This window comes from Lutjanus erythropterus, chromosome 5 (assembly GCF_056507025.1).
Source record: "Lutjanus erythropterus isolate fLutEry1 chromosome 5, fLutEry1.hap2, whole genome shotgun sequence".
NCBI lineage: Eukaryota > Metazoa > Chordata > Actinopteri > Lutjaniformes > Lutjanidae > Lutjanus > Lutjanus erythropterus.
This window is the reverse complement of record NC_139321.1, coordinates 21,921,187-21,941,509: the sequence shown is the minus strand read 5'-3', so window position 1 is coordinate 21,941,509 and position 20,323 is coordinate 21,921,187. Positions and strand designations below refer to the sequence as shown.

General features: G+C 41.4%; 2 protein-coding genes and 1 pseudogene across 12 annotated transcripts in view; all 3 read left to right on the top strand.

The window, feature by feature from the left end:
* LOC146326833 (protocadherin alpha-C2-like) overlaps positions 1–20,323 on the top strand; it is a 199,833-nt gene that overhangs the window by 116,360 nt on the left and 63,150 nt on the right. Inside the window, exon 1 of one of the 11 annotated variants that reach the window (XM_084719155.1) lies at positions 1,012–3,408. The exons of 7 other annotated variants lie outside the window; for them this stretch is intronic. In XM_084719155.1, coding sequence (XP_084575281.1) covers positions 1,027–3,408 — 2,382 coding nt within the window. In that variant the 5' untranslated portion in view covers positions 1,012–1,026. Of the gene's footprint in view, positions 1–1,011; positions 3,409–3,972; positions 6,722–10,561; positions 13,063–14,020; positions 16,521–20,323 lie in introns of those variants that run through there. 3 more of the 11 variants (XM_084719164.1, XM_084719162.1, XM_084719163.1) reach the window with 3 other exon arrangements.
* LOC146326835 (protocadherin alpha-8-like) lies at positions 7,237–9,831 on the top strand. Its single transcript, XM_084719214.1, has one exon. It carries the CDS (start codon positions 7,361–7,363, stop codon positions 9,752–9,754), a length of 2,394 nt encoding a protein of 797 aa, XP_084575340.1. The 5' UTR covers positions 7,237–7,360; the 3' UTR covers positions 9,755–9,831.
* Positions 17,135–19,826, top strand: LOC146326834 (protocadherin alpha-4 pseudogene; annotated as a pseudogene).

Here is a 20,323-nt window from a genome sequence, read left to right as displayed (position 1 = left end):
CTGATGAGGAAAAGTCAGAGTTTGTTGTCACTTCTTGATATAGGCCTGCACTACATTTATTGCTGCAATATTCCCATTTTGGCTGCTAACGCTTTCAAATCCTCTGCATTTAAAGTTTTATGTCGCTGTCCATCGTGCTGAACGCATGTTTTTGGACGTGTTCTGTCTGCAATCCTCTTGACATATATGGAAACATATACTCTATAGCTACGTGTGTTCCATTCTAAAAACGGGTTTGTTTATTAAAATGTGCAATATAGATGCAAGTCAATGTTTTTACTCTGATAAAAGAGATTGCATGGAGAAAAAAATATTATTTTATCTTAATGTCATATTTCTAAATCTTTACAATATCCTTTTTTCCTATTAAAAAAAATCAATGTGTTCTAGAAACTGCCAGCCTAGGATTACACACTCAAGATGTGTCAAGTCAGTGTTGACTTTTATATTTATGGGGGCTCTGTGTCAGCATTTAGTGATTCCATCATTTGGCTCGTCTTATAATATTTTATCTGTTGCAGGAACGCTGCCAATTCATTTTTAATAGCTAACCACATAAATAGGAAAACCCCTTACTCCCATGCAAACTTGAATATTTGGACTACTATTATGCAGAAGGTACGTCAAACAGCCAAAGAGAAAATTTCTCTTATGAACATTGTGTTTTTATATATCCAAATTCTTGCAATGACTTATAGAGCCGCTTATAATTATAAGTGCTTATGACCGTTTCTGAATGAGGAGAGGTATTTCTTAGTTCTTCCTAACATGTACAGTTACTTAGAGTTACCACATAGTGACGCTATAGACCGTAACACAGAAATGTTGAGGCTCCTCCCAGAGTAAAAACAGAGTGATTGTGTTTTTCATCACAAAGAGACACGGCAAAAGAAGAGAGAGCATAATGGAGTCTTCGTCCGTAAGGATAAGAAACTCGGAATAGCGTTGGCTAAAATTTTGTCGCATCTCGTAATTATACGGTAGAACCCCGTTGTGGATGAATGTTTTGTTCTTTTCACCGGAATTATGTCTTTAACGAGCAGCAGGAAGTCTATTGTTGCATATCTGGTGTTGGTGCTGTTGGATCGTTACTGGGAAGCGGTGTCTGGGCAGCTCTCCTACTCCGTCTCGGAGGAGGTGAACCTGGGAACTAATGTCGGAAATATCGCTAAGGATCTAAATCTAAATGTGCAGGATTTGGAGTCCCGTTTATTTCAGATTGTTACGGGATCAAAGAGGAAATACTTTGAGGTAAATCTAAAGACCGGATTTCTGTATGTCAATGAGAGGATAGACCGAGAGGAGCTTTGTGCTGAGGAACCCAAATGCACCGTTAATGTAGAGGCTCTGATAAACAGCCCGTTAAAGCTTTACCGCGTAGAGATAGAAATTAGAGATGTGAATGACCATTCTCCGTCTTTTAACACAAAATCGCAAATACTGGACATCGCAGAGAACACCTTGCCTGGATTTAGATTCGCGTTGTCGGAGGCCAGCGACGCTGATGTAGGTAAAAACGGTGTTGGTGCGTATAAACTTAGTCAGAACGAATACTTCAGTCTTTCGACACACAAAAGAGGGGAGAGTATATCTCCAGAACTAGTGCTGCAGAGAGCACTAGACCGTGAAAAAAAGCCACATATGCAGCTCATGTTAACGGCGGTAGACGGGGGAACTCCACCAAATACAGGTACATCGGAAATTGAAATAAATGTATTGGATAGCAATGATAACGCACCAGTGTTCAGCAGCACTCTTTATAAAGTTCAGATGGTTGAAAATGCCCCCATCGGTACAGCAGTCTTCACCTTAAATGCGACCGATGCTGATGAAGGCACAAACAGTGAAATCGTATATTCTCTCCGTAATAAGGATCAGGATCATATTCTCGATATTTTCAAAGTTGACCCTGCCACGGGCGTCATTTTAGTGAAAGGCGACATCGACTATGAGGAAAGAAAAGCTTTTGAGATCCGAGCAGAAGCTCGAGACAAAGGCCAGCCTCCGATGTCTGCTCACTGTAAAGTGCTAGTGGAAGTAATTGATGTCAACGACAATGCTCCTGAAATCACTGTGACGTCACTGTTCAATACAGTGAACGAGGACGCTGCTGTAGGTACTGCTATTGCACTTGTGTCCGTGCTAGACAGAGACAGTGATAAAAATGGTGAAGTGAAATGTGAGATCTTAAATACTGTTCCGTTCAAATTGGAGACAAATTACAAAAACTATTACTCTTTGGTGGTTGGCGGAAATCTGGACAGAGAGGTAACTCCTCAGTACAATGTAACAATTTCCGCTATAGATGAAGGGAATCCTCCTCTTTCCAACACCACTGTTATTACTGTCCACGTTTCTGATGTTAATGACAATGCGCCTCACTTCTCCGAACCTTTAATAAACGTGTATGTGAAAGAAAACAGCAAAGTAGGAACAGTTCTTAAAACTGTGACTGCAAGTGACGCTGACGTCAGCAACAACGGTCAGGTAAGCTACTCGTTTTTAGAGAGTAATAGTAAATCTCTGCCTCTCGCCACAATGGTGAACATTAACCCAGAGACTGGAGATATAGTCAACCTGCTGTCGTTTAACTACGAGGAGTTAAAAACGTTTCAGTTTAAAGTTCAGGCCACAGACTCTGGTGTTCCTCCGCTCAGCAGCAACGTGACTGTCAACGTTTTAATTCTGGATGAAAATGACAATAATCCAACTATTCTCGCGCCATATTCTGAACACGGCTCCGTTAACAGTGAGACCATCCCCTATTCTGCTGAAGCGGGATACTTTGTGGCAAAGATCAGGGCTGTAGACGCAGACTCTGGATACAATGCGCTGCTTTCTTATCACCTGTCTGAGCCAAAAGGAAACAACCTCTTCAGAATCGGAACCAGCACCGGAGAAATCAGGACTAAGAGGAGAATGAGTGACAATGACCTGAAAACTCACCCCTTGGTGGTGTTGGTTTCTGATAACGGAGAACCCTCCCTGTCAGCTACTGTGTCTATTGAGGTGGTGGTGGTTGAGAGCACAGCTGACATCCAGACTCAGTTCAGACATGTGCCCATAAAGGACGACAGTTTCTCTGATTTAAACCTGTATCTGCTGATCGCCATTGTGTCGGTGTCAGTCATCTTTCTGCTGAGCCTCATCAGTTTAATAGCTGTCAAATGTCACAGGACAGACGGCAGTTTCAGCAGGTACAGCGCCCCAATGATCACCACCCACCCTGACGGGAGCTGGTCTTACTCCAAATCTACTCAGCAGTATGACGTGTGTTTCAGCTCAGACACGCTCAAGAGTGATGTAGTGGTTTTCCCTGCACCATTTCCACCTGTAGATGCTGAACTCATCAGTATTAACGGAGGAGACACTTTTACAAGAACTCAGACTTTACCAAATAAAGAAAAGGTAAGCCACGTCTAATTTCATTACTCTAAAGGAGTGAATCTGTACTGCATTTGAGTTAACATGTGTGTACAGAGACACTAATGTGTTTGGAAAAAAAAAAGAAAGTTACGCCCCCGGATTGCATATTAACGAGGTGTTGGCTGTAATGTTATTAAACCAGTTACATGTATTGCAAATTCTTCGATGATCTGCAGCTGCATTTGTAATAAATGGTCTGATGTCCCTTTGAAGTTGTACTTGAAATTTAGCAGGTGATTTATGGAGTGTTAAATTTGTCGACGATGGTTTCTGTGATTTAAGAGCAGTTCTAGTACAAGGTTCAATTACTCTCACTAAGTTTTACGGTGTCATGGAGACAGAGTTGTGCTCTTACCTGAGTAATGCCATGATTTGCATAAGAAGTGCACTGAGGCGCTGTCCATGGTCCTACAAACGTCTTTTCTCTCCTCTCTTCTCTGTACTTGGAGTCGGGTGCTGTCCGTGGTGCTGAAAATTTGAAACGCAATGAAGCGTCAATGATATGTTAATGAATAACATGACATAATTTATTATACTACAAATTTCACAGATGAAAGGCAATTAATAGCAGCAGTTTGTTCAGCATCGAATTTCTTATCATTAAGAGTATTTTGTGTATCTTACAATGAACACATCCTCCTCTGTACTGAGCCCTGTTTCTCTATACAAAAGAATCACGAGATGTCGCTAGAGACCATGCAAAAATCTTGTGTTCACCGTTTAGAAACCCCTCCTCTTCATGACAAAAAAAGAAAACGTCATCATCTGACAATGCCTTGTGAAAATAGCGTACAGACGAGTGAAACCCTGAAGAGTGAGAATCCTAAGCGAGAATGGATACATAAAAAAGACATTTTTGTTTTGTCGTGGACAGGCCAGGAGGCAGGAACCAGGATTCGTAGCTTTTATCTAAACAGTGATGGCCGCTCGGGAACAATGGGATAATATTGTGGGTCTGTTTTTCATTCTGCTTTGTCTCTGCGACTGGTCCGTGGCTCAGATATCCTACACCATTTCAGAGGAAGTGGACAAAGGAACGGCGGTGGGAAATCTCGCTAAGGATTTAAACCTCAGTGTGCAGCAACTCCATTCATCGGGTCTGCAGATTACCTCTGGGTATAAAAAACGGTATTTTGACATAAATCATGAATCTGGAATACTTTTCGTTAGTGAGAGGATAGATCGGGAGGAGCTTTGTCCTAATACGGTAAAGTGCTCTTTAAATATAGAGGCCATATTGAGTAACCCTCGCAGCCTCCATCGAATAGAAGTTGTGATTACTGATGTTAATGACAATGCCCCGTCTTTTCTGGAAGACATAACTACAATAGATATGTCTGAATCTTCATATGTTGGAGAAAGACATCCACTCCCGATAGCTCACGATGCAGATGCTGGCACTAATTCTGTAAAGACGTACAAATTAAACCCCAACGACCATTTCGTTTTGGATATACAGAGCATCGGTGACCAAAGCGTGTCCGCTGAGTTGGTGCTGCAGAAAACATTAGATCGAGAAAAAGAGGCTGTTATTGAACTCACACTGACAGCGATAGACGGAGGAAAGCCTCCCAAAACGGGGACTTTACAGATAAAAATTAATGTACTAGATGTAAATGATAATTCACCAGTGTTCAGTAAATCTCTTTACAAGGTACAAGTTGTTGAAAACGCAAATATTGGCACAACGTTATTAACACTGACAGCTACTGATTTAGATGATAGTGTCAATGGTCAAATTGTATACTCTTTTACAAAAGGAGGAGGTTTAAATCCTGATGACAAATTTGCCCTCAATGAGAATACTGGAGAAATTACCGTAAAAGGTAATATTGACTATGAGGAAAATCAAGCATTTGAGATTCGTGTTCAAGCACGAGATAAAGGCAATCCCCCTCGCAGTGCACATGGAAAGGTTTTAGTCGAAGTTATTGATGTCAATGACAATGCTCCAGAAATCTCGGTGTCATCACTCATGAGTCCAGTAAAAGAGGACGCTGAAATAGGCGCAGCTGTTGCTATGGTGACTATCTCTGATAAAGACGGAGGCAAAAATGGTCTAACAAACTGTAAAATTACAAGTTCAGTGCCCTTTAAATTGAAATCTAACTATAAAAACTACTATTCTTTGTTGGTTGATGGGTCTCTTGACAGAGAGAGTGTTTCCCAGTATAATGTATCAATTACAGCTGCAGACGAAGGAACTCCCTCTCTGTCGAGCACAAGCATCATTACTGTTCAAATTTCTGACGTTAATGACAATCCTCCTCAGTTTCCGGAACCTCTGATTAATATTTATGTGAAAGAGAATAGCCCGATTGGAACAACTATCAATACACTGACAACGTTAGATTCAGATTTGAATGAAAACGCAAAAGCAACCTATCACCTAATCAGTTCTCCGAAGACCACACAGGTAGCTTCAATGGTCAACATCAACTCAGAGACTGGAGATATAGTCAGTCTGCAGTCTTTTAACTATGAGGAATTAAAAACATTTCAGTTTAAAGTTCAGGCCACAGACTCTGGTGTTCCTCCGCTCAGCAGCAACGTGACTGTCAACGTTTTAATTCTGGATGAAAATGACAATAATCCAACTATTCTCGCGCCATATTCTGAGCACGGCTCCGTTAACAGTGAGACCATCCCCTATTCTGCTGAAGCGGGATACTTTGTGGCAAAGATCAGGGCTGTAGACGCAGACTCTGGATACAATGCGCTGCTTTCTTATCACCTGTCTGAGCCAAAAGGAAACAACCTCTTCAGGATCGGAACCAGCACCGGAGAAATCAGGACTAAGAGGAGAATGAGTGACAATGACCTGAAAACTCACCCCTTGGTGGTGTTGGTTTCTGATAACGGAGAACCCTCCCTGTCAGCTACTGTGTCTATTGAGGTGGTGGTGGTTGAGAGCACAGCTGACATCCAGACTCAGTTCAGACATGTGCCCATAAAGGACGAGAGTTTCTCTGATTTAAACCTGTATCTGCTGATCGCCATTGTGTCGGTGTCAGTCATCTTTCTGCTGAGTCTCATCAGTTTAATAGCTGTCAAATGTCACAGGACAGACGGCAGTTTCAGCAGGTACAGCGCCCCAATGATCACCACCCACCCTGACGGGAGCTGGTCTTACTCCAAATCTACTCAGCAGTATGACGTGTGTTTCAGCTCAGACACGCTCAAGAGTGACGTAGTAGTTTTCCCCGCACCGTTTCCACCTGTAGATGCGGAGCTCATAAGTATAAACGGAGGAGACACTTTTACACGGACACAGACTTTACCTAATAAAGAAAAGGTAAGAAAAACGCAACCCAGTTCATCTAGATTTTTTTCTTGTATAGGCTATTAATTGCCATTCTCATTACTTATTGTTTTTGGATTTTTTTATAGTGTTAGTTTTAAAAGTTTGGTTGAATTTTGAAAGCACTGATTCGGTTTTCAAACATTTTTGGGGGGAACAAGAATATGTTTGGTGCGATGGTGTGGCTGGCTGGCTGTATAATGTTTTTATAATTTTATATGAAAACTGAAAACACTTAGCCTCTCTTGGAAATAGCACCTTAATCTCCTCACCAATTATTATTATTATTATTATTATTATTATTATTATTATTATTATTATTATCATTATTAATATTATCATTATTATTATTATTATTATCATTACCGCAGTTGTGAAATATTTCCACATGGTGACACTGTAGGCTGTAACACTGAGAGCTCCTATGTGGTAGTTTGCTCCTCCCAGTTCTACATGACGATTTGGCTTCTCTGGGCTTTGTCACAAAGAAAGACTGAAAGGACGAGGGAGGATCCGTTGTATCTGTGTGCAAAATATGTTAGATGCAGTGTTAAGTTATATATTTCTATACTTGTAAAATCGGTAACGGAGTCTCCTTGCATTGGATGTGTATTTAAATCGCTTTATGGAATTATGCTTGTACAGATGAGGACGTCTATTGTTTCATATCTGGTGCTTGTGCTACTGGACTGTTGCCGGGTAGCGGAGGGTGGGCAGCTCTCTTATTCCGTATCAGAGGAAGTGAATCCAGGGACTTCTGTAGGAAATATCGCAAAGGATCTAAACCTCAACCTTCAAGATCTGGAATCCCGTATGTTTCAGATTGTTACTGGATCGAAAAGAAAATATTTCGAGGTAAATGTAAAGACTGGTGTTCTGTACGTTAATGAGAGAATAGACCGAGAGGAGCTCTGTGCGAAGGCTCCAAAATGCATAGTCAGTGTAGAAGCTGTGATAAACAACCCTTTAAAGCTCTATCGCTTAGAAATAAATATACTAGATGTGAACGACAACGACCCGCTATTCACAGAAAAGTCTCAAGTTATAGACATAGCAGAGAATACTCTGCCTGGAATGAAATTCGCTTTGTCTGAGGCTATTGATGCAGATGTAGGGAAGAATACGGTAAATACGTTTAAATTAACACCAAACGAACATTTTTCTCTCGCTATAATCAAAGGAGGAGAGAGTGTGTCTGCCGAATTAGTTTTACAGAAAACGCTGGATCGAGAGAAACAGCCTGTGATACATCTCACTGTGACTGCTATAGATGGGGGGATTCCACCGAGATCTGGCACATCACAGGTCATCATTCACGTTTTAGACATAAATGATAACCCCCCAGTGTTCAGTAGCCCGTTGTACAAAACTCGTATATATGAAAACACGCCAATCGGAGCAACAGTGATGGCACTAAATGCAACCGACGCAGACGAGGGGACAAACGGTGAAATAGTGTATTCCCTAAGAAGTAAAGGGCAGGATCGGATATTAGAGATTTTTCAAATTGACTCCATAACAGGTGCAATAATGATCAAAGCTAATGTCGATTATGAGGAAAACACAGCGTTCGAGATCCGTGCAGAAGCAAATGATAAAGCTCAACCACCGATGTCTGCTCACTGCAAAGTGCTGGTAGAAGTAATTGATGTAAATGACAATGCTCCTGAAATCACTGTGACGTCACTGTTTAATTCTGTAAAGGAGGACGCTGATGTTGGTACTGCTATTGCACTTGTATCCGTTGTAGACAGGGATGGCGGTAGGAATGGTGAAGTGAAATGTAAAATCGTGAATCAGGTTCCATTTAAACTAGAGACAAACTACAAAAACTATTACTCTTTAGTTGTTGATGGGGTTCTTGACAGAGAAATGATCTCCACTTACAATGTCACAATTTCAGCTACCGATGAGGGGAATCCTCCCCTGTCCAACACTAGTGTTATTACAGTTCACGTTTCTGATGTCAATGACAACTCGCCTCGTTTCTCAGAGCCTCTTGTTAATATTTATGTCAAAGAAAACAGTCCAATAGGATCCGTTATTTATACAATTAATGCATTTGACCCTGATTTGGACAATAATGCAAAACTGACTTTCAAATTGTTAGATAGTTCTCCAAAAAATATTCCAGTTGCGTCAATGGTAAACATCAATTCAGAGACTGGAGATATAGTCAGTTTGCAGGCCTTTAACTACGAGGAGTTAAAAACGTTTCAGTTTAAAGTTCAGGCCACAGACTCTGGTGTTCCTCCTCTCAGCAGCAACGTGACTGTCAACGTTTTAATTCTGGATGAAAATGACAATAATCCAACTATTCTCGCGCCATATTCTGAACACGGCTCCGTTAACAGTGAGACCATCCCCTATTCTGCTGAAGCGGGATACTTTGTGGCAAAGATCAGGGCTGTAGACGCAGACTCTGGATACAATGCGCTGCTTTCTTATCACCTGTCTGAGCCAAAAGGAAACAACCTCTTCAGGATCGGAACCAGCACCGGAGAAATCAGGACTAAGAGGAGAATGAGTGACAATGACCTGAAAACTCACCCCTTGGTGGTGTTGGTTTCTGATAACGGAGAACCCTCCCTGTCAGCTACTGTGTCTATTGAGGTGGTGGTGGTTGAGAGCACAGCTGACATCCAGACTCAGTTCAGACATGTGCCCATAAAGGACGACAGTTTCTCTGATTTAAACCTGTATCTGCTGATCGCCATTGTGTCGGTGTCAGTCATCTTTCTGCTGAGTCTCATCAGTTTAATAGCTGTCAAATGTCACAGGACAGACGGCAGTTTCAGCAGGTACAGCGCCCCAATGATCACCACCCACCCTGACGGGAGCTGGTCTTACTCCAAATCTACTCAGCAGTATGACGTGTGTTTCAGCTCAGACACCCTCAAGAGTGACGTAGTGGTTTTCCCTGCACCATTTCCACCTGTAGATGCGGAGCTAATCAGTATTAACGGAGGAGACACTTTTACCAGAACTCAGACTTTACCAAACAAAGAAAAGGTAAGCTACGTCTAATTTCATTACTCTAAAGGAGTGAATCCATACTACCTTTGAGTAAACACAATGCCTGTACAGAGATACTAATATGTTAAAAAAAAAAAAAAAGAAAGAAAGAAAGTTATGCCCCAGATTGCACATTAACGAGGTGTTGGCTGTAAAGTTATTCAACCAGTTACATGTATTGCAAATTCTTTGATGATCTGCAGCTGCATTTGTAATAAATGGTCTGATGTCCCTTTGTAGTTGTACTTGAAAGTTAGCAGGTGATTTATGGAGTGTTAAATTTGTCGACGATGGTTTCTGTGATTTAAGAGCAGTTCTAGTACAAGGTTCAATTACTCTCACTAAGTTTTACGGTGTCATGGAGACAGAGTTGTGCTCTTACCTGAGTAATGCCATGATTTGCATAAGAAGTGCACTGAGGCGCTGTCCATGGTGCTACAAACGTCTTTTCTCTCCTCTCTTCTCTGTACTTGGAGTCGGGTGCTGTCCGTGGTGCTGAAAATTTTAAACGCAATGAAGCGTCAATGATATGTAATTAATAACATGACAATTTATTATACTACAGATTTCACAGATGAAAGGCAATTAATAGCAGCAGTTTCTTCAGCATCGAATTTCTTATCATTAAAGCGTGTTTTGTGTATCTTACAATAAACACATCCTCCTCTGTACTGAGCCGTGTTTCTCTATACAAAAGAATCACGAGATGTCGCTAGAGACCATGCAAAAATCTTGTGTTCACCGTTTAGAAACCCCTCCTCTTCATGACAAAAAAGAAAACGTCATCATCTGACAATGCCTTGTGAAAATAGCGTACAGAAGAGTGAAACCCTGAAGAGTGAGAATCCTAAGCGAGAATGGATACATAAAAAAGACATTTTTTGTTTTGTCGTGGACAGGCCAGGAGGCAGGAACCAGGATTCGTAGCTTTTATCTAAACAGCGATGGCCGCTCGGGAACAATGGGATAATATTGTGGGTCTGTTTTTCATTCTGCTTTGTCTCTGCGACTGGTCCGTGGCTCAGATATCCTACACCATTTCAGAGGAAGTGGACAAAGGGACGGCGGTGGGAAATCTCGCTAAGGATTTAAATCTCAGTGTGCAGCAACTCCATTCATCGGGTCTGCAGATTACCTCTGGGTATAAAAAACGGTATTTTGACATAAATCATGAATCTGGAATACTTTTCGTTAGTGAGAGGATAGATCGGGAGGAGCTTTGTCCTAATACGGTAAAGTGCTCTTTAAATATAGAGGCCATATTGAGTAACCCTCGCAGCCTCCATCGAATAGAAGTGTTAATTAATGACATTAATGACAACGCTCCGTCTTTTCTGGAAGAAATAAGTATAATTGATATGTATGAGTCTTCATATGTTGGAGAAAGACATCCACTCCCGATAGCTCATGATGCAGATGTGGGCACTAATTCTGTAAAGACGTACAAATTAAACCCCAACGACCATTTCGTTTTGGATATACAGAGCATCGGTGACCAAAGCGTGTCCGCTGAGTTGGTGCTGCAGAAAACATTAGATCGAGAAAAAGAGGCTGTTATTGAACTCACACTGACAGCGATAGACGGAGGAAAGCCTCCCAAAACGGGAACTTTACAGATAAAAATTAATGTACTAGATGTAAATGATAATTCACCAGTGTTCAGTAAATCTCTTTACAAGGTCCAAGTTGTTGAAAACGCAAATATTGGCACAACGTTATTAACACTGACAGCTACTGATTTAGATGATAGTGTCAATGGTCAAATTGTATACTCTTTTACAAAAGGAGGAGGTTTAAATCCTGATGACAAATTTGCCCTCAATGAGAATACTGGAGAAATTACCGTAAAAGGTAATATTGACTATGAGGAAAATCAAGCATTTGAGATTCGTGTTCAAGCACGAGATAAAGGCACTCCCCCTCGCAGTGCACATGGAAAGGTTTTAGTCGAAGTTATTGATGTCAATGACAATGCTCCAGAAATCTCGGTGTCATCACTCATGAGTCCAGTAAAAGAGGACGCTGAAATAGGCGCAGCTATTGCTATGGTGACTATCTCTGATAAAGACGGAGGCAAAAATGGTCTAACGAACTGTAAAATTACAAGTTCAGTGCCCTTTAAATTGAAATCTAACTATAAAAACTACTATTCTTTGTTGGTTGATGGGTCTCTTGACAGAGAGAGTGTTTCCCAGTATAATGTATCAATTACAGCTGCAGACGAAGGAACTCCCTCTCTGTCGAGCACAAGCATCATTACTGTTCAAATTTCTGACGTTAATGACACTCCTCCTCAGTTTCCGGAACCTCTGATTAATATTTATGTGAAAGAGAATAGCCCGATTGGAACAACTATCAATACACTGACAACGTTAGATTCAGATTTGAATGAAAACGCAAAAGCAACCTATCACCTAATCAGTTCTCCGAAGACCACACAGGTAGCTTCAATGGTCAACATCAACTCAGAGACCGGAGATATAGTCAGTCTGCAGTCTTTTAACTATGAGGAGTTAAAAACATTTCAGTTTAAAGTTCAGGCCACAGACTCTGGTGTTCCTCCGCTCAGCAGCAACGTGACTGTCAACGTTTTAATTCTGGATGAAAATGACAATAATCCAACTATTCTCGCACCATATTCTGAGCACGGCTCCGTCAACAGTGAGACCATCCCCTATTCTGCTGAAGCGGGATACTTTGTGGCAAAGATCAGGGCTGTAGACGCAGACTCTGGATACAATGCGCTGCTTTCTTATCATCTGTCTGAGCCAAAAGGAAACAACCTCTTCAGGATCGGAACCAGCACCGGAGAAATCAGGACTAAGAGGAGAATGAGTGACAATGACCTGAAAACTCACCCCTTGGTGGTGTTGGTTTCTGATAACGGAGAACCCTCCCTGTCAGCTACTGTGTCTATTGAGGTGGTGGTGGTTGAGAGCACAGCTGACATCCAGACTCAGTTCAGACATGTGCCCATAAAGGACGACAGTTTCTCTGATTTAAACCTGTATCTGCTGATCGCCATTGTGTCGGTGTCAGTCATCTTTCTGCTGAGTCTCATCAGTTTAATAGCTGTCAAATGTCACAGGACAGACGGCAGTTTCAGCAGGTACAGCGCCCCAATGATCACCACCCACCCTGACGGGAGCTGGTCTTACTCCAAATCTACTCAGCAGTATGACGTGTGTTTCAGCTCAGACACGCTCAAGAGTGACGTAGTGGTTTTCCCTGCACCGTTTCCACCTGTAGATGCTGAGCTAATCAGTATTAATGGAGGAGACACTTTTACCAGAACTCAGACATTACCCAACAAAGAAAAGGTAAGCGGCATAAAAATGAACACTATCACTCAGTGCATATTTTGTTTCAGATTTGGATGCTTTAACCTCAGCCAAAAATGTGCAATGTACACTGTAATTATCCGTTGGTGTTTTGTAGGTGGTGCGTGTGTGGTTCCCTTCATCACTGATAGTAATAATGATCAGTCTGGCAACATAAAAAGTCTGGTTGATTGCATATATCCACCAGTTTTATACTCTCATACGGCCTAAAGGGGGAGGTGCTCTCCATGGTGCTGATAAGCTCTCTGCTCTCCTCACTTTTCTGGCACATACTTAACCTCATGTATGTATGATGAACTCGTATTGCACGTACCATAGTTTGTTTTTGTCAATGGGTCTGCACATTTTGAGAAAAAAAAGTTTGTATATAAGTTTGTAGTTTTTATCATAGGGGCCTAGACGTTTAGCCACAACAACAATATCATGTGCTGGTGAAATACTAGGAAAATAAATGAAGAGTTCAGTTTTAAATGGTCATCTGATATTTGAAACAACGCTTTTAAAAATATATATATATTCGGTGGTGGGAGCATATTTCAAAGTATGTTCAGCAGCAAATGCTTGGGGGTCATACACCACCATTCACTCATTAATAATGTTATCAATATTGTATTGTCTCTCTTGGCGGTTCTTCTTTGTTTAATTAGTCTGCAATTACTTGGCATCTGGTTCTTACGGTTTTTTTTTTCCAGCAAACACACAAAATGCTCCACGGAATCCGATCAACAATCATACATTTCTGGTGTGTTGTAGCTGGTGTAAAAAAAATTACCCTAACTCATATTGTGTGGATAATGAAGAATCCACTGTAGTCTATCACAGGGCCGCAAGATGTCGCTGGAGACCACGAGTTCAATTGTGTTCATTAATGACTCAGAACTCCTCCTCCACTGCCCGTGAAACAGCCTGTACATTTCGTAGGGGATTGGTTAGTAAACCACCTCCACTTCGTCTTGAAAGATGATCTCTCCATGAAGAGAGCCTGACTGTCTCTTGGATATTTTCTCGTTTTTGTGGCTGAATGACGTTCGTTTGTCTGGAATTGTCATCGAAACCAAAGGATGAATCGTCGACGGTATAGGGAGGCCGAATGGATGTTGTACGCCATTCTTCTTTGTTTATCTGACTGGTCTGCAGCTCAGATTTCCTACTCCGTTTCCGAGGAGGTGGACAAAGGCACAGTGGTGGGAAATCTCGCTAAGGATTTAAATATCCATACACAGCAACTGGAGGAACGGGGCTTTCGGATTGTATCGGGACACAGTAAGAAATATTTCGAGGCAAATTTAAGAACAGGAGCTTTGTTTGTGAACGAAAGGATAGACCGTGAGGAGCTTTGTCCGAATTTACCCAAATGTTCCTTAAATATAGAGGGGCTGTTGAACAATCCTATGAATATTTATCGCATTGAGGTCATCGTTAATGACATAAACGATAATGCACCATCATTCCTTGAGCAAACCCATGTGTTTAATATCTCCGAGTCGTCTTCATCGGGGGAGAGATACCCGCTCCCCATAGCCCAAGATGCAGACACTGGTAGTAATTCAGTAAAAACCTACAAGTTAAGTCCCAACGAGCATTTCTCAATAGAAGTGAGCAGCGGGGGCGACAGTGCTTCTGCTGAGTTAGTGCTACAGAAAGCTTTGGATCGAGAGAAACAGCCTATTATTAAACTAACATTAACCGCTGTAGATGGGGGGAAACCTGCTAGGTCTGGCACCATGCAGATTCTTGTGAATGTGATAGATGTGAATGATAACACACCTTCGTTTAGCAAGTCGCTCTATAAAGTAAGAGTAAGTGAAAATATACCCATAAGTACAACAATACTGAAACTAAATGCAACCGATTTAGACGAAGGTCCACATGCAGACATCAGATATTCTTTAATGAAAAGAGGAAATGTGAACTCTGCTGAAAGATTCGCTGTTATTCCTGAAAGCGGTGAAATCATTGTAACGGCTAATTTGGATTTTGAGGAAAGCAATGCATATGAATTAAGAGTACAAGCAACAGACCAAGGTGCTTCTCCTCGGAGTGGTTATTCTAAAGTGCTAATAGAGGTTGTCGATGTCAATGATAATGCACCAGAGATCTCTATAACTTCCCTTATGAGTCCAGTGAAGGAAAATGCTGAAATTGGGACAGTCGTTGCATTGGTGACTGTTACTGATAAAGATGCAGGGCAAAATGGCCTCCTCACGTGTAAACTTACAGGCTCGGTCCCTTTTGCATTAACGTCAAATTACAAAAACTATTATTCTTTGATAGTTGACGGTCTCCTCGACAGAGAATTTGTGTCACAGTACAATGTAACCATTACTGCCACCGATGGGGGTGATCCGCCTCTTTCTAGCACAGCTGTAATATCTGTACAGATTTCTGATATTAATGACAACGCGCCCCTTTTCCTAGTTTCTAGTATAAATACTTATGTAAAAGAGAATAGTAAAGTAGGAGATGTTATCACAAGGACAACTGCACAAGACGCAGATGAAAATGAAAACGCTAAACTGACGTATTCGTTAATGGATAATAATTCGAAAGGTTTCCCAATTTCATCAATGGTCAACATCAACGCAGAGACTGGAGATATAGTCAGTCTGCAGTCTTTTAACTATGAGGAGTTAAAAACGTTCCAGTTTAAAGTTCAGGCCACAGACTCTGGTGTTCCTCCGCTCAGCAGCAACGTGACTGTCAACGTTTTAATTCTGGATGAAAATGACAATAATCCAACTATTCTCGCGCCATATTCTGAACACGGCTCCGTTAACAGTGAGACCATCCCCTATTCTGCTGAAGCGGGATACTTTGTGGCAAAGATCAGGGCTGTAGACGCAGACTCTGGATACAATGCGCTGCTTTCTTATCACCTGTCTGAGCCAAAAGGAAACAACCTCTTCAGGATCGGAACCAGCACCGGAGAAATCAGGACTAAGAGGAGAATGAGTGACAATGACCTGAAAACTCACCCCTTGGTGGTGTTGGTTTCTGATAACGGAGAACCCTCCCTGTCAGCTACTGTGTCTATTGAGGTGGTGGTGGTTGAGAGCACAGCTGACATCCAGACTCAGTTCAGACATGTGCCCATAAAGGACGACAGTTTCTCTGATTTAAACCTGTATCTGCTGATCGCCATTGTGTCGGTGTCAGTCATCTTTCTGCTGAGCCTCATCAGTTTAATAGCTGTCAAATGTCACAGGACAGACGGCAGTTTCAGCAGGTACAGCGCCCCAATGATCACCACCCACCCTGACGGGAGCTGGTCTTACTCCAAATCTACTCAGCAGTATGACGTGTGTTTCAGCTCAGACACCCTCAAGAGTGACGTAGTGGTTTTCCCTGCACCGTTTCCGCCTGTAGATGCGGAGCTCATCAGTATTAACGGAGGAGACACTTTTACTAGAACTCAGACTTTACCCAACAAAGAAAAGGTATGTGGTCTTCAGTTTTAAATGTGTGCTTTCAGTTTTCATCTGCCATTATATATTTTGCTACTGGACTTGACTGATAGCTACTCAGTTGCCATAGAAACGATTTCCTATGTTTATGTGAGCGCATATTGTATTTTATAACTGAATTAATCTTTAGTGATAGAATTCAGTCATGAGCTTATATTGAACCTTGACATTTATGAAAGAAAAACCTACTTCACACGCTGGTGTGTTTGTGGTTTACAGCCTGAATGAACAGCGCTCTCCGTGGTGCTGAAATGAATCTATACAACCTAAAGATTCTGTAAGCGGTCTGTATCCGTCCATTGTTAAAACCATATCTTCATCAAAAACCATCAGGAATAGTAATGAATTCACATATTAATTCAATAATCCATTGTTTTATGTAAATAATTCTGTTTAACTTTACAACGCGTATTCCTGGTTACACATTGCTGGAGTGTACATAACCTTGAATGGGACCTTATATTTTCACTTTTACATTTGAAAATAGCATGTTCAAATATGGCATTTCATATTTGATATTTCATTAAGACTAAAAAATAACCTACGATGTTGTTTCTATACACTGACGCCAACTTGTGTGTCAATGACTTCAAAATGCATCTTTTATACTATTGCAAATCACTAGATGAAGTGTACACACATTTATGTTGTCGTATCTCTCCTTCACCACATGATGTCGTTGGAGACCATAGATATTATTGTTACAATATGTGTGAAACTCCTCCCTGCACGGAAAACCTTACACCGTCATTCGCTATGAGTTAAGAGATACGCTGATACTGTATTGTGGCGAGAAGGGCGGCTGTCGATGCAGAATAGTCGTGTTTATGACGGATATAAACATAAACTGGAAATACATGATTAACGGGATTCGATGTTCATTGTGCAACGATGGGGAACGAGGAATACGTCTGGATTCATATTGTTGTTTTGCTTTGTCTTTGTGACTGGTCTGCTTCGCAATTATCTTACTCAATTTCCGAGGAGGTGAACAAAGGCACCGTGGTGGGGAATATCGCAAAGGATTTGAATTTAAATGTACAGGACCTAGAAACCAGGAATCTACGTATTGTTTCGAGTTACAATAAGAAATATTTCGACGTTAATTTGAGGACCGGGAACCTCTTTGTTGACGAGAGGGTTGACAGAGAAGAGCTTTGTCCGGACACAGCACAATGCTCCATAAGGATACAGGCTGTTTTAAACAATCCAATGAATGTTCACCGCATTGAGGTCAGTGTTTTAGATATAAATGATAACTCGCCAGAATTCATTGAACAGTCCTATTCGTTAAACATCTCCGAATCACTGTTTTCGGGAGAGCGATATCTTCTCCCGATAGCAGTAGATGTAGATATAGGCAGTAACTCCATAAACAGCTACAAGCTGAGCCAAAACGAATATTTCTCGCTTGATATGCAGACCGGTGGAGATAACGGTGTGTCTGCAGAGTTGGTTTTACAGAAAGCTTTAGACCGAGAGAAACAGCCTGTCATTAAACTAATTCTAACTGCTGTGGACGGAGGGAAACCTGCTAGATCGGGGACATTGCAGATAAATGTAAATGTAATAGATGCGAATGACAATGCTCCAATATTTAGCAAAACACTTTATAAAGTCCGTGTGCGTGAAAATACTGCATATGGAACAGTGGTAATAAAACTAAATGCGACAGATTTAGACGAGGGTTTGAATGGTAAACTTGTGTATTCGTTTATCAAACGAGGAAATATTGATCCGTCGAATATTTTTTATCTAAATTCAGAAACAGGAGAGATCTCTGTGAAGGGAATATTAGATTATGAAAAGACACCTGCGTATGAAGTTAGAGTCCAAGCAATGGATCAAGGCATCTCTCCTCGTGGTGCACATGCTAAACTACTCATAGAGATAATAGATGTCAATGACAATGCCCCAGAAATATCCGTGACGTCACTGATGACTCCAGTAAAAGAAGACGCAGAACTGGGGACAATAGTTGCTTTGGTTACAGTGAGTGATAAAGATGGAGGAAACAATGGTGTAACGAACTGTAAGGTAGTTGGGTCTGTTCCTTTTAAACTCAAGTCCAACTACAAAAATGACTATTCATTAGTAGTAGATGGACCACTGGACAGAGAAAACACTTCTCTTTACAATGTCACCATTACAGCTACAGATGAAGGAAGTCCGCCTCTGTCCAGTATCAGTGTCATTACTGTTCACGTTTCTGATGTCAATGACAACGCACCTCGATTTATGGAGCCTGTGATTAATATTTATGTCAAAGAAAACAGTCCAGTAGGCTCCGTTATTTATACAATTACTGCATTTGATCCTGATTTAGACAGTAATGCAAAACTGACTTACAAATTGTTAGACACTTCTCCAAAAAATATTCCGACTTCATCAATGGTGAACATAAACTCAGAGACTGGAGATATAGTCAGTCTGCAGTCTTTTAACTATGAGGAGTTAAAAACGTTTCAGTTTAAAGTTCAGGCCACAGACTCTGGTGTTCCTCCGCTCAGCAGCAACGTGACTGTCAACGTTTTAATTCTGGATGAAAATGACAATAATCCAACTATTCTCGCGCCATATTCTGAACACGGCTCCATTAACAGTGAGACCATCCCCTATTCTGCTGAAGCGGGATACTTTGTGGCAAAGATCAGGGCTGTAGACGCAGACTCTGGATACAATGCGCTGCTTTCTTATCACCTGTCTGAGCCAAAAGGAAACAACCTCTTCAGGATCGGAACCAGCACCGGAGAAATCAGGACTAAGAGGAGAATGAGTGACAATGACCTGAAAACTCACCCCTTGGTGGTGTTGGTTTCTGATAACGGAGAACCCTCCCTGTCAGCTACTGTGTCTATTGAGGTGGTGGTGGTTGAGAGCACAGCTGACATCCAGACTCAGTTCAGACATGTGCCCATAAAGGACGACAGTTTCTCTGATTTAAACCTGTATCTGCTGATCGCCATTGTGTCGGTGTCAGTCATCTTTCTACTGAGCCTCATCAGTTTAATAGCTGTCAAATGTCACAGGACAGACGGTAGTTTCAGCAGGTACAGCGCCCCAATGATCACCACCCACCCTGACGGGAGCTGGTCTTACTCCAAATCTACTCAGCAGTATGACGTGTGTTTCAGCTCAGACACGCTCAAGAGTGACGTAGTGGTTTTCCCTGCACCGTTTCCGCCTGTAGATGCTGAGCTCATCAGTATTAACGGAGGAGACACTTTTACTCGGACACAGACTTTACCCAACAAAGAAAAGGTAGGATATTTGTGCTAAACGCTTGTAAATATATAACAATGCTATCATACAATACAAAGCCATTTCCTGACTTCTTATGAGTGTCAAAATTTACACTAATTTAATACATAAAATCCTACATATTTATGTCGTCAATTTAACATCATAAATAAGGCAACCAAATAAAATCACTGTAATATCACCAATTTATCATGCTTGTTGGAATAACAACTAATATGACTTTTTACAATAGTGCAATCCAGACCTAGGACATGACGAGAATTAGCTGCCTAACCACAAGACGAAACATAACCTCTAGTCCTTTCAGAATTTTCTCTACGTTGTCTACCTGAAGTGCTCGGTGCCGGAATAGACTGTGACGTCGAAATAGTTTTGTAACCCTCTTTTCTTGGTTGTTGGCGTTCATTAGTTCTTCCAGGCTGTAATAAGCAGGCTACAGCTTCTCTTTCTTTATCTTCTTTTATTTAACCTCAAAACGGCATGACAATACAATACATCCAACTTCGGGGTTCAGA

What these genes read in the sequence shown, in the direction of transcription:
- LOC146326835 (XM_084719214.1), top strand. Translation starts at nt 7,361, where the DNA reads ATGCTTGTACAGATGAGGACGTCTATTGTTTCATATCTGGTGCTTGTG.